Raw genomic sequence first — 13,421 nt, 5'->3', positions numbered from 1 at the left:
ATTAGACCTGAAATTTAAAAAGTAACCAGGTTAATAAATTAATTGAAGACAAAAAAATAAAGTGTGAAAGGCTATTTTTATAACATTTGTACCAGCTAATAAACGATGTATTAAAGTTATAACTCAGAGACCCATTTCACTCAGAGCCCCATTTTAAACAAAAGCAACTCTTAAAATGTATTCATATCTTTTAAGGAAAAAAACACATAATTGTGTATTGTTCTTTTTCCACTGAATATATGAGCGAGTTCGCATATTAATAAGAATATGCTCTTGTATGATGTTTATTAATATCTAATAGTAAATATTGTTTAAATTACATTTATTTAATGAGAAAAGAACTATCTATTAATGCCCAATTAATAATTTTTTAGTAATATTTTGTATATTTATATTAGAAAATTTGAAATCAACTGAAAAATCACTAAATAAATTAGAAGCTCAGTGTCAAACTGTCAAAATCTGTATGTAAAATTCAATGATAAAAATTTAAATTTGACAATTGTATTTACTTAGATACTGTAAGTAATTAATACTAACTTTAAAAAACTTTTTTTTTCCTTTTTATCTGAGAATGGTGACAAACAACTTTTGTACTACATTAATTAAAGGAAGTGGTCCTCATTATCAGCTGAACTCTTCATATAGGCTGTCGTTTATAAAATGTATATAAAACTTACTTATAATTAATTCATGTAGATTAAAAGATTCATTATAACAACTGAATAATATGTCCTGCCATTGCTAGAATTCAAAAATCTGCACTATCTACTGACCATGTGTTGTGTGTGCCCATTAATAAAATATAAATGGAATAGAATACTGAAAAGTAATGTATGTCAAAGAAAAATAATTTTAAAAAAGCAATTTTAAGTTCATGTACTTGTGATACATTTTTAAAACATCCAGACTGGAAACTGTGGACACTAATAGATTAAAGTTCCTGTCCTTATAGTTGCAATGGATCCCTATTTTACATGGTTAAGAATAATTTCATATTCTTTTAAAACATGGTTACAGTTTTGGGCATATAGAACTCTCCAGTACATTTCCTATAAGAATGAACGTTCTCATAAAACTTAAGCATTTGAAATGTACGTATAATATATCCTTAAAAAAACCTTGATACTTATTTAAATATTGCCTATTTCTTGAATAATGTGTGTAAATATGTATTTTTTTTTTAATTTCAGACTCAACTAGTAGTTTACAGATCTATGTCTAACCTTTTAATTTTACCCTGGCCAAAAATGCAGGACTCTCAGCAGCTCTGGCCTGCTCGATCTACACAGCATGATGCTTTTTTAATATCACTTAGTGAGCCACTAAAATCTGCCTGTACTAACCCAGCTTTCCTAGAAGATAAATCTCTTCAAGAAAGAGGTAACATTTATTTTTCTATGTTTGCTGTATAAAGCCTGATTATTTATACATGCAGTTGTTTTATGGTAGATGTTTTCTAGTACTATGTTATAAAATGTGTTTGTCATCAATGTGCTATAATGAAAGAAATATTTTGCATGATGTAATGCCTAATACTTTTAAAATACTGTTTTTCTTTCAGTAAAATAATTTAACACATTCAAAGAGTATTTTGTGTTATGAATATTTAACCGTTCCCTTTTTTTTTAAACAATTGCATAAAAACTTAATTTAAATTCTGTGACTTTTTTCTAAATTATTATCTGATGTTTACATATACAACTCAAACAATAACTGTTAAAAATAAGAAGGATCATATTTTATTATGTGAATCTATATTATTAATTTATGTGAAGTTTGAACAGTGACTTATCTTTTTAGTTTCAATTACATTTTTCATATGATATTACCTGCTTTAACCTAATTGTGTAAAGGATTTAAAATTTGTGAAATTATTTAATGTGATCTTCAAGCTGATCAGTTTTTCTATGGAACTTAATGCTTACTATGAATAATGCAGAGTTCTTCTTAAGAAAAAAAAAAGGGCAGAGCGCTTCCTCTCAGAAAAGGGCACTAACACCGTAGAAATTTATTAAAATGTATAATATTATGTAATAACTGAATTTTATCTTCAATTTTAAATTACCTACTATTTTATGTGTATGTTTAAAAGTAATTCTCTCGCATTATCAAAATAAGAGAAAAATTTGTAATTTATAAAAATAATTAAAGGGATGGTAAAAGACAAATCTGTGCATAATTTTTTTTTTTTTTTTTTTCAAAAAAAGTAAACTAAAAAAAGATTAATTGATAAACAATTTGAAAGCTTCTTTCTATATTTCAAACTGAAAATTATGAGAAAATTAACATTGAAAGGTGCATTTTTAAAAAAGAAGTTTTTATTTAAAAAATAATTTTGATTTTATAATCACTTAAAAGAATTTATTAACGAAGTAAATATTTGTAATAGTAATCAGAATCAAACCTATAAATGCAGATAATTTTTCCTGAGTGTAATTATTATTTAATACAGTGAATGAATCTTTTTAAGATGAATAAAAAGACAGTGTTTTTAAGAGATTGTGGCTTATTTTTATAAAAAGGAAAAAGGTGCATTTATTGGGATCAAAGGGCAAGCAGGGCAGGCTGCCCTTCCAAAAATGCTTAGTCAGAACGCTGAATGATATTTGAATGCTTCTTTTGTTAGTTTGTTTTTTAGTTTCTTATTTAAGAATTTTACAAATCGTTTGTTCTTGTTTTAAAAATATATAGATAGATAGATTTTTTAAAGATTTGCAGTACAATTGAATTAAACTTTAAATATGTGATGAAGAAAGAAACTTTTTTAATTAGAGTTATAATGTATTGTTATCATTTTTACTTTCATTTAATATTAAAGAAGCAGAGTCAGTATTCACTGCCACATGTTGGACTCTTACTATTGATATACAATGTCTTTTTACTGAATATAAAATAATAAAAATATCCTCTGTTTCCTCAATATTAACCGCTTCCTTGGTTATAAAGTTATCTCAAATTTTATATATTGCAATTAGTAATTATCTCTAGAAAACATGGAATAGCAGTGCTTGTTATATTGATTTGTTTTATCCAGTTTTAAAACACCAAAAGGAAATAATTCTGTCTTTATTGGCAGTTTGCCACATTTTGTTTGAGAGCTATCATTTCATTTGGTAACAGGACTGGGTTTTTTTTTTTTACTCAGTTATATGTGAGATAGCTAAATTGAAATAAAAAATTATGTTAATAATGAATTAGATTAAAGAAGAGATAAAAATTATTAGTGTATACGAAGATAATGCAAATAATTTCTCCTGTAAGTAGCTTTATGAAAGACTATATTCGGCCGTCAAAACTACCCTAGCCCCTTAGCTAACTCAGGTCACTAAACTAAATATCAAACTAAATGTTTGTTTTTTTCACTTGTAAAAAAAATAAAGACATGTGAAATTTTAGATAAAGACATTAGGCAAGCATCACATTAGCTACTGTAGTCAGTGATAGTATATTCTAAGTGAAGAAATATACTTCAGCTCTATCTTGCTTAAAGAATAGTGGTTGCTAAAGTGAGATGAAACATTTAGAAGCATATTATTCTTCATTTTATATCTATTAGACAAGCATCACATTAGCTACTTCAGTCACTGATAGTATATTCTAAGTAAAGAAATAAACTTCAGCTTATCTTGCTTAAAGAATAATGGTTGCTAAAAAGAGATGCAACATTTAGAAGTATATTACTCTCCATTTCTAGTAGTTTGTAATATTTTTTGAATAAATGTTTCCGTATTGGGCACAGCATCATAAAAGTTTAAAATAATTTTATTATCCTTTGTTGCAGTTTCTTTTATTTAATAATTTAAAGTCTTTTTCTTTTTACTCTAAAAGATTGGCAGTGGAACTGATTTCATAATTATTTTATCACTTCACTGTATTAGTAAAGAAAATCATACTTGAGCAATTTAGTATAGTGTCATTTTTGGGTAAAACAATTGATAACAATAAAATATTTTTTTTAAAAAAGCGATGTGCAGGAATTTAGCCATCCTAAGTTAGTGGGTGACATATCTAACTTAGCCCTTTTTTAAGGTTTTAGGTTTTTTAGTACTTATGTTATAGTTTTACAATACAGTTATACAGTACAAGAATGTTTTCATGTTTACTCAAATCTGTTTACCGAAATTTACATTGACTTGAAACTATTATTTGTGAACATATGGCCATCGTTCTTAAGATAGTGCTATTGTATTTAATAGTTTAGAAATTAGTGTTTTTATCTTGTGATGTATCAATATGTTTTATATTGACACCCATGATGTTTAGTATGTATTTCATTGTATGAAATGTAATTTTCTCGCTGATAAATCTTTTTATTCTATTATAAAAATATAAAAATCAAAAATGATAAGTCCCACACTAAACAATAAAGTAAAAAATACAGCGCATGTAAAAATGGGGAATTTTGTCTGACATTTTTCTGAGCAACTGAATCAATTTTCATACTTATTTCTTCTGAATACTCTAGAAATACTAAAGAGATTTTTGTTTAGAACATTTTTTTAAGGGAGGAATCAATTGCTTATAAATCATGGTGTTAAATAGTTGAAGTATATAATAAGAAAAAAGTTTTTTATAGATAGGTTTATTTCTAACAGATGCTGGGAAAATGCATTTAAAGTTTTGTATAGATTGCTATCTTAATGCGGAAAAATCATTTTAGCTGACAAACCACCCTACTTAAATCAGTTAAGTTTAGTCTCAGGCAACTATAACAGAAAAGAAACTATTCTTACAAATAATGTATTTTCATTTGAATTTGACTCTGCTTAAGGGCATATTTCCATTGTGATAGTAGTATAATTGTTTGATGCTTTTTTTCTGGCTTTGCATATGTCGCAATAAATTAAGCTAAGTTATATTCTTTTTTAATGACTACTTATTATTTTTAAAGCGTTCATAAAATAATAATTAGAGCACTTATGTCTATTTCGCAATAAATAAGGCTAAGTGATATTCTTTTTTAATGACTACTTATTATTTTTAAAACATTCTTAAAATATTAATTAAAGCACTTTCTATTCTAGCAAAACCAGATGTTATATGGGTGATTAAAGTTATATGTGGCTTAATAGAAAATTTGTCTGATGCTCCCACTAGAACAAAACAAATATTTTCGAAATCCATTTTGCCTTTAATTCCATTTATAGAATCCTTGTTCCATCTTTATCTTCAGCATTCAGGTGAGCCTCGCCTTCTTTCTTATATTAAATGCTATGTGTTATATAATAATACATATTTGTTCATATGTCTGGTATAATGTTTTCATTTTGAAATTTCATGTTTTGATTTGTGTGGCTATGCTTAAGATATTTCCTTTTCATGTTAAATTGAACGTAATATTTAAGTTTAATAACAGAAAATTAAACTATACTTGGTGGATTGCTTTAAATGGTTTTCAACATTTTGATGTTCGACTCTCCAGATAAAATTATTCGTTTTCATTTTAAATTTCTGATAATTGAAATCTTGAATATCTAAATTCGCTTTCTTAGAAAAAAATTTCTTTCAATTTACTATAAGTCACTTTGTTGCTTGTGTCATTTTTTTAATGAAATTATACTTTTCTTTTTCAGACATCACCGAAAACATTTTGGAGTTTTATTTGTGTCTTTTCTCAGTTTTTAGAGTACAAATTGGATTGCCATTTGTTGAAAAAACTATTCAGACCTTATTAACCCTTTTTTCATCGTAAGTATGCGGATTTTACGCAAAGCATTCATGATTGTTTTAAATTCATGTTATATTGAATCACTTGTAAAATTATATTGCAAAAAATTTATTTTATAACACTTATAAGATTCTCATCTAGCTTTGGCTGCCAATCTCAAATTTTATCGTAATTAAATATTTTTATCTAAGAGCTTTTCAACTTGGAAAGGCAATTTACGTATTTCTGGTGCTTAACTGAAGAAATTTAAAACTTAAGAAACCAAACGTATGCAGTTTTTATAAATATCCAATATATAATTCTTATGACCACAAAATTATGCATTTTTAACCAGCACATTAGTGAACTAAAACTTTGATTTTTGAATGTTTATAAAAAGTTTGTATTTTATATAAAACAATAAATCTTAAGTTCTGAAAGCCTCTGAGAATTTTGATTCTGAATTTTCTTCCTACTTTCTCATAGAATATTTTAGAAACCAAATGATGTGTTGCAAGAAAGCCAAAAATTCACATTAAAATTTCATATCTTTATATTTTTCTTACATTTCAAATTTAAATACATATAATCTGCTCTTTGTTTATAATAATTTATTATCTGTACTTAGAAACCAGCTGATGCACTTTACATTGAATGAATCATCATCTGGTTGCAAAGTAATTGAAAAGTAAGTGCTCTTATAACTATTGTTTATTATTTTGAAATATTTATTTATGTCATAAAAATTAGAAGGCAAAGGCAGCATATCAAAACTTTTGGAAATATTCAGAAAAAAGCTTTGTCTGGCAGACGATTGATAAAGGTTTGATATGTCAATAAAATAATATACACAATCATAAAAATACCATAAGATTCACACTTGTCCTGTTATGTTTTGCTTATCCCTCCTTCTAACATGCATATATATATATATATTAGATTTTCAAAATCCTAATCTTTAAAAAGTTCTTAATTAAGCTCTTAAAAAAAATATTTTCTTGAAAAGTTTCTTTAATGATCCTTAATTTTTCTAATGAACTTTCAGAATTTGAAAATTTGCCTTCATATGAAAAAAACTTTAAATTGTATGCTTTTTTTAATTGCATAATTGTGAAAAATTTATGAACATTTATTTAATGCCTATGTATAATTTCTAGACTTCTACAGTTGCTGCAGCAAATTGTACAGGAACCTAATTCTCAATTCAAAGCATTCCTTCCTAGCACAATAAACCTTTGTTTATCCCAAATATATCCATTAATAGCAGAAGTAAGTAAAATCTCCAAAATTTATTATTTTTTATTTGTGTTAATCATTGTGCTTTCTTACACTATTTCTGGGATGTATATTAAAAATTTTAAACCAATGTATTAAAAAATGGTGTGTATTTCTACCTTGAGTTTTATTTGAATTGAGCTCATAATGTATTGCTTTTATTATATCATGTTCCTAGCAACAAAATAACCTGGGCCCTCATTGGACCCAATATTTATGAATCTTGGAAAAATATACTCAATAAGTATAAAAAGAATAAGAATTTAAAGGGCCATTATTCTCTGATATTGGCCATTATTATTCCAGTTCAAAAGATATTTTATAACTAATATCATCAGCCCTATATAGAGTTGTCATATACACCCAATATTTTATAGTCATTATTCAGCCAATATTGGCTGTATATAGGCCCTATATGAGATTGTTGCAAGTGTTATAATTTGTTAAAACTTTGATAGTTAAATTCTTGTTATTCTTGATAGTTTTTTTTTTTCTCTTCTTGTATTTAATATTCTATTTATTTTTCTTGTGCATCCTGTTTTCAAGTAAACTTAATGTTACTGAGAAGACAGTTTCTGTCTTATCTTTCGAAGAATCGACAAATGAAGTGCACCTCCAATACAAATATTTTCATTATTTAGGCTCTTAACCCGTTGATGGTTTTGCACCAAAAAAGTCCTGTAATCTTTTCTGCTTAGCAAAACGTTTTTCCATGTCGTTAGAAAGGGTAATAGTGTATTGGGGAAAAACATTATCCAAATTTTACCCATTTGCTAAGCTGCCAGTGGATTAAATGCTTATTTTCTTAAATTAAAACCAAACTTACAATATTTCTGAAACTTGTTGAGTTAAGCATTCATCAATTACATTTTCCAGAGACCATCATCTGAAGTAAAACCACCACTGTTTGAATTACTTCACAAGATCCTTCTTCATAACTGCCGTTATTTTTTTAAAGTGAATGTTATCAGTAGTCTTGGGGAATCAGGAAATGAAAAAATAGAAAATGAACAGCATTTCACAAAAATAATGGAGGTAAGATTATGCTATTTGTGTTACTATCTTTTACATTCACTTAAATTTTATTGTAATTTTCTAAAACTTATGAGAATATTCTCTGTGTTTTATATTTTCTTATAAAGAATTTCCATCCCATTAGTTTTCAAGGGCTGCAGTGAATTTAGTTTTTATATCCTTAGTGTAAGAAAAACATGAATTTGTCTAATTAAAAAACAAAGAAATTATGTATATTGTACATGTATAATATTTTCAACGTAAAAAAATTTACAAATCATCACCTTTCTTTTTCTAATTGAATTATAGCAGATTTTTATCTTCCTCTGTAAAAAAAATTTTTTTTACTATGTTTTAATTTTAAATTAATATTCTGAACTATTTTTGATTTCAACTTGGTTTTGTCTTTAAAAAAAAAAAATATTTTTAATGTTTCTAAATATTTACTTTTTTTGGCACCTACATTTTTTAATTTTAGTCTTTAAATTTGAGAATTTTTTTCTCATAAAAGCAGTTATAAAATTTCTTACGCTAATCAAGTATATTTTTCCAACTAAGCAGTTTTAATAAAGCTGATTTAAAATTAGTTAGATTACAAAAACTAGTTTATTTAAAATAATTCTACAATATAGCTTTGGTATTAAAAAATTCTTTGATCTGTTAACTGTTTACATTTTAATTATTATTATTTTAGTTTTTATGTTTTTTAATATTTGCTATGATTGTCTGAGTTATAGTTGCAATGTCCTAAAGTTTTTAATAATTAAGTCTTTATTTTGTTTGTTTTATAAAAATGTTTAAAATAAAGTTTCATGTATAATTTTAAACATAAAGATTTCATTTTATTCTTGAAAACTTGTTTTAATAAAATTACTTTACTAATGTTGATTATTTTTTCTTAGGCTTATGGTCAATCATTTTTGCAACCAGATATAAACCTTTTCAAGCAGAATTTAATATCTTTGGAAACCTTAAATAATAAATGGAAGTTATATTACAAGGTAAAATTTGTCTTTCAATTTCAACTTTTTATGTCATTTTTTAAAATAAAATTATTAAATTGAATGAAAGATATATATGATTAATTTTTTTTTTAAACTGATGCTGAAATGCTAATTGTTTTAGACTCATTGTCTCAAATGAACTGGGATTTTTATTTCTTAATTTGTATTTATTCTAAATTTCACAAGGTGAATAAAAAAAGTCATAGAATTCTTATAAGACCCTCATAAGGACTTAAGAGCATGACCATTTCTCTAACTAACCTTTAATTTACTGTATTTACTATGAAACTGTATAAGAGAAAAAAGTTGTTTTAATTCTAAGTCATTAAAATATTAGCACCTTGCATGAGGGCAATTTTTACAACAAATGTATTATAGCTGTTATATTAATTTTAAAAATAATGTTAGGCCAGGTTTCATAAAAGTTAAAGCAAACTTGTCACTGTAATTTCAACTTTAATTTATAATTATGCATTTNACATGTATTATTAAATATATATATATATATAATGACTTTAGTACTGATTACATATATACTGAATCATTTATGTTTGTGGTAATCATGAATGGATGATTTCTTTGAAAAACAGTGAAAACAAAGTGGTTTTGCTACCACTTTTTAAACTTTTGTATGGATTGCAGATAATTTAACAACTTATTTTTACGTGACACACTTGCAATGTTTGAGTACACTATATTTTTGCTACTACTGGCAAAAATATTTACTAAAACTATGGAAAACCACCTTTTGTAAAATTCTTATTAAAACTGCACGAATTACCATAATACCAATTGTTCGTATTATCAAAGTTTATTGAACCACATCTGCATATGGCGATTTCTTATGGCTCCTTTAAACAAATTTACCATTAACGTTTTCTCCATTAACTTAGCATTTTAACACACGGCTTAATTTTCTTATTCTAATGCACATACCAATATTAATTGAAAATTGGTATCAATAATATAGGTGAATATAATAATATCCTCAAGACGAGTAAGTATCTTTTCTCCATAAACTTTGCTTTTTTAGTAGATTGGTTGTTTTTTTATTTCAATTAATATATGTTATCAACATTGTCATCAATAATAGTATGGCAATTTTTTTTTGCGTTTCTTCTAAGCAAATTAGTACCGCTTTTCCATTAATTTTGCCTTTTGAATGCATAACTGATTTATTTTCTAAATTTTAATTACTATTTATTTTAAATTATTTACTTTCTTTTATAGAAACGCATTTTAAAGGAAATTACTATAAACAAAATAAGCATGTGGTATCAGACAACTTAATTTGCTGACATACTCCACGAATATAGCTCATGTTATGTTGTTCATTGAATTGATCTGATATAAATAAAAAATAATTAAATATTTTGTATAATAAACTTTTCTGATGAAATAGAGCTATAAGCTTGAAAATATCACTGATGCTGTCTTTAAAAGTTTTTAGAAAGCTGAATCGCTTGTAGTAAAATTTAAAATGATGACTAACGCTTAACAAATCAGAAAACTCCATTTTGTTTTTCGTTGATCCCGCTCGAATGGTTAGCCGCAAAATGTTCTAATATTGACAGTGACGTTCCTTGTGCTTCCTGCTATCTAATGGCCAAATTTCATCGCTTTTGGTTGGGTGGCTTAGGAGTCAGTAAAGGACACACACGGATATTTTTTTATAGATAGAGAAGAAATATTATTTATCTTTTTACATTCTAAATTTTCATCTCTTAAACTTTCTATATTTATTTTTGTAATTCTCGTTGAAAATATTAAGAACAATTAATATTTAAATATTTTTTATAAATTCCGAAAATAATCTGATCAATTTTCATTTTATTTTAGGGTTACTTTAAAAGTATTATGCTGTTTCAATTCATTAGTGTTTTCTTGCAAACCTTAATCTATAAAACACATAATTTACTGAGGGATGAAATAGTTAGCACAATTTATAGCATGGCACTTGTTGACATCCAATCATTCTACTCCACTTTCTTGCCTCAATTTCTTCAAAGTATGGAAAACTTAGACTCCAATCAAAAGACAACATTGTTGAGGAACTTCAAACATGAAACAGTAAGTAAAAGTTCAATCAGTTTGACATTGTTTAAATATATGATAATATTTGTGTGTTAGAAATGTATGGAAAGTAAAAAGACAACAATTGTTGAAGAACTTCAAACATGAAACAGTAAGTAAAAGTTTTAACCAACTGGAAATTGATTTACACAAACATCAGGTTGTCCACAGTTTCACCTACCTTGGTTCTATAGCTACTTCTTATAATAGCATATTTAAAGATGCTTAATAATAATTGTTAAAGTTGCTTAATTTAATACATATTTAATAAATAATTTTTCTGTATTTTTATTGATTATCTTTTCTTTCAGGATTCTCATACCTTTGGGGAAAATATTCAAAGATTTGTGAGTGACATTAGATACTACTGTCTTTGTTCTGAAACATCAATTTGAAATGTTGTAAATTATATTCTTTGTTGCTCTTTCATTTCATTTGTGATATTTTTTTTCATTGATTGTGATATCATTTTCATTTGCCTTCACCAAGATATGAGGGAAAACTTTATTTTGTAACGATGACAAAGCTTCTAGAAAATGTCCAGTTATAATGTTTTAGAACATGGAAAAAATTCTGTTAAATTTGATACATTTTCATGATATGTGATATTTAATATAATATTTTATAGTACTAAGAAATGTATTAAAATTTTAAAAATAAATCTTCATACGTATTTATTAAATGCATTTATATTGGCAGTAATTTGTTTCACGTTGCTCAAAAGAAACAAAAATATATTTTTTATTTAAATATAAAGCTTCCTTTTTTTTTATTATTATTACAAAAATTAGTTTTTTTTTTTTTTTTTTTTTTTTTTTTTTTTTTTTTTAAAGAACATTTTGAACAATACTACCCAGTAATAATACAATATTTTAGCTCATTTTAAAATGACCTTACACTGTTTATTTAATTCAAGTAAAGTGAAATTCCTTACTTCTATTTGTGTTTTGTTTATTGTATATACTATTAAATTCAAGGAATTTGTACTGATTAAATTAATTAATTAATCAGTAATCAAATCAGTAGTAATATTATACTATTAAAATCAAGGAATTAATAAATTTTATAATTGTACCCCCTTAAGACTTTTTGGATTGTTTTAGGTATTGAATTCTAAGATATGTATGAAACATAAGTCAATGCATTATAGGTTTCACAATTTTGAAATTAGTTATTATATTCTTTTCATGACATTTGACAATTGATTTTGCATAATCCCTCATTTATTTTTACAAATAATTATTAAATTCTATTAAAACTAGTATTTAAGTTAGGCTTCAAGAATATGTTATTTCTATATTAAGGTATTATTCTATCTAGTTTCTAATATTATTATTATTTTTTTTTTTAATTTTGACTGGAATTCTAATAAGATTTCTATTTACATTTAAGTGTATAAGCAATTTTATTCATACAAACAGAATTCTAATCTATTTGAGAGTGTTTTTCAAATCATGAAGTATTTGATTTTAACCTGCCTAATATTCAACAAATGAGTCTTGAAGAAATTATATGTATTAAGAAAATTATGTGGTATTAAGAAAGTATAAGTTTTTTTTTTTTTGTGATATGTTGATTACCTACTGACGTTCCTTCGCTTTTATATATATTTATATAAGTTCAAAATGTAGAGAAAACAGAAAAATTACAGAACAATGTTGTTTTTCTTAATTTTCTCCGTTTTCTCTTTCTTTTTGTATTTTTTTTATTATTATTGTGCTATATATATTTTTTAAGAAAGTCTAGAAATTGGGGGAAATATTAAATATATTTTGCAATTTCATTTTTTCTAAGCATAGTAATTTATCAGAAAATGTTATTAAATTTTGTGTTACTGTCTGTCACTGATACTGTTACTGTCTGTTGACATGTTTTTTTAAATTTCTCAAGAAATATAAGAGGATTGTTTTATAACGTTGGAGATGTGTGGATCAGGCGATTTATCTTAGGTATCGCTCAATTTTAAAGCTTTACAAAGCTCTAAAAGACTGGCAATAAATTACGAATGAAAACAAGTATTTTTGAACACCCTATGCCTGAAAATAAAGCAACAAGCTTATATCTTGCATAGATTTCTTTGGTTGTTATTTTCAATAATTGCATGAAATTTCTAAAACTTCGCTTAAATATTCATGAAGATATGGATATTTTTATAAACTAATTTTTTTCCTATAACTTTAAAAATATTCATCAAAATTTTAAAAAAATTTTAGAGCATTTTTCAAAAAGCACCTAATAAAAAAAAAAATGAGGTGTTTTCACAAGATTTATTTTGTACTATTATAAATGATGTCTGCATTGTGGGGATCATCTCCCATAAAAGTTTGTTTTCTTTCACATTTTTTTTTTTCTCATACCTTCACATTGGATGTTTGGACGATTGTTGTAAATTACTTTCATTTGTT

At 25.4% G+C, this 13,421-nt stretch overlaps 1 protein-coding gene across 2 annotated transcripts in view; it reads left to right on the top strand.

Moving 5' to 3' along the window:
* LOC107447386 (ellipsoid body open) overlaps window positions 1-13,156 on the top strand; it is a 37,138-nt gene extending 23,982 nt beyond the window's left edge. For both annotated transcript variants that reach the window (XM_016062290.3, XM_016062291.3), the window contains exons 17-25: window positions 1,194-1,383; window positions 5,028-5,183; window positions 5,577-5,691; window positions 6,279-6,338; window positions 6,808-6,919; window positions 7,802-7,960; window positions 8,842-8,940; window positions 10,783-11,013; window positions 11,328-13,156. In XM_016062290.3, the coding sequence (XP_015917776.1) occupies window positions 1,194-1,383; window positions 5,028-5,183; window positions 5,577-5,691; window positions 6,279-6,338; window positions 6,808-6,919; window positions 7,802-7,960; window positions 8,842-8,940; window positions 10,783-11,013; window positions 11,328-11,411 (1,206 nt within the window). In that variant the 3' untranslated portion in view covers window positions 11,412-13,156. The remainder of the gene's footprint in view (window positions 1-1,193; window positions 1,384-5,027; window positions 5,184-5,576; window positions 5,692-6,278; window positions 6,339-6,807; window positions 6,920-7,801; window positions 7,961-8,841; window positions 8,941-10,782; window positions 11,014-11,327) is intronic.
* The last annotated feature ends 265 nt before the right edge of the window (window positions 13,157-13,421 follow it).

Source organism: Parasteatoda tepidariorum, chromosome 8, assembly GCF_043381705.1.
Source record: "Parasteatoda tepidariorum isolate YZ-2023 chromosome 8, CAS_Ptep_4.0, whole genome shotgun sequence".
Lineage (NCBI taxonomy): Eukaryota > Metazoa > Arthropoda > Arachnida > Araneae > Theridiidae > Parasteatoda > Parasteatoda tepidariorum.
Note: the sequence above shows the minus strand (reverse complement) of the source record. Positions and strands in the feature narration are given on the sequence as shown.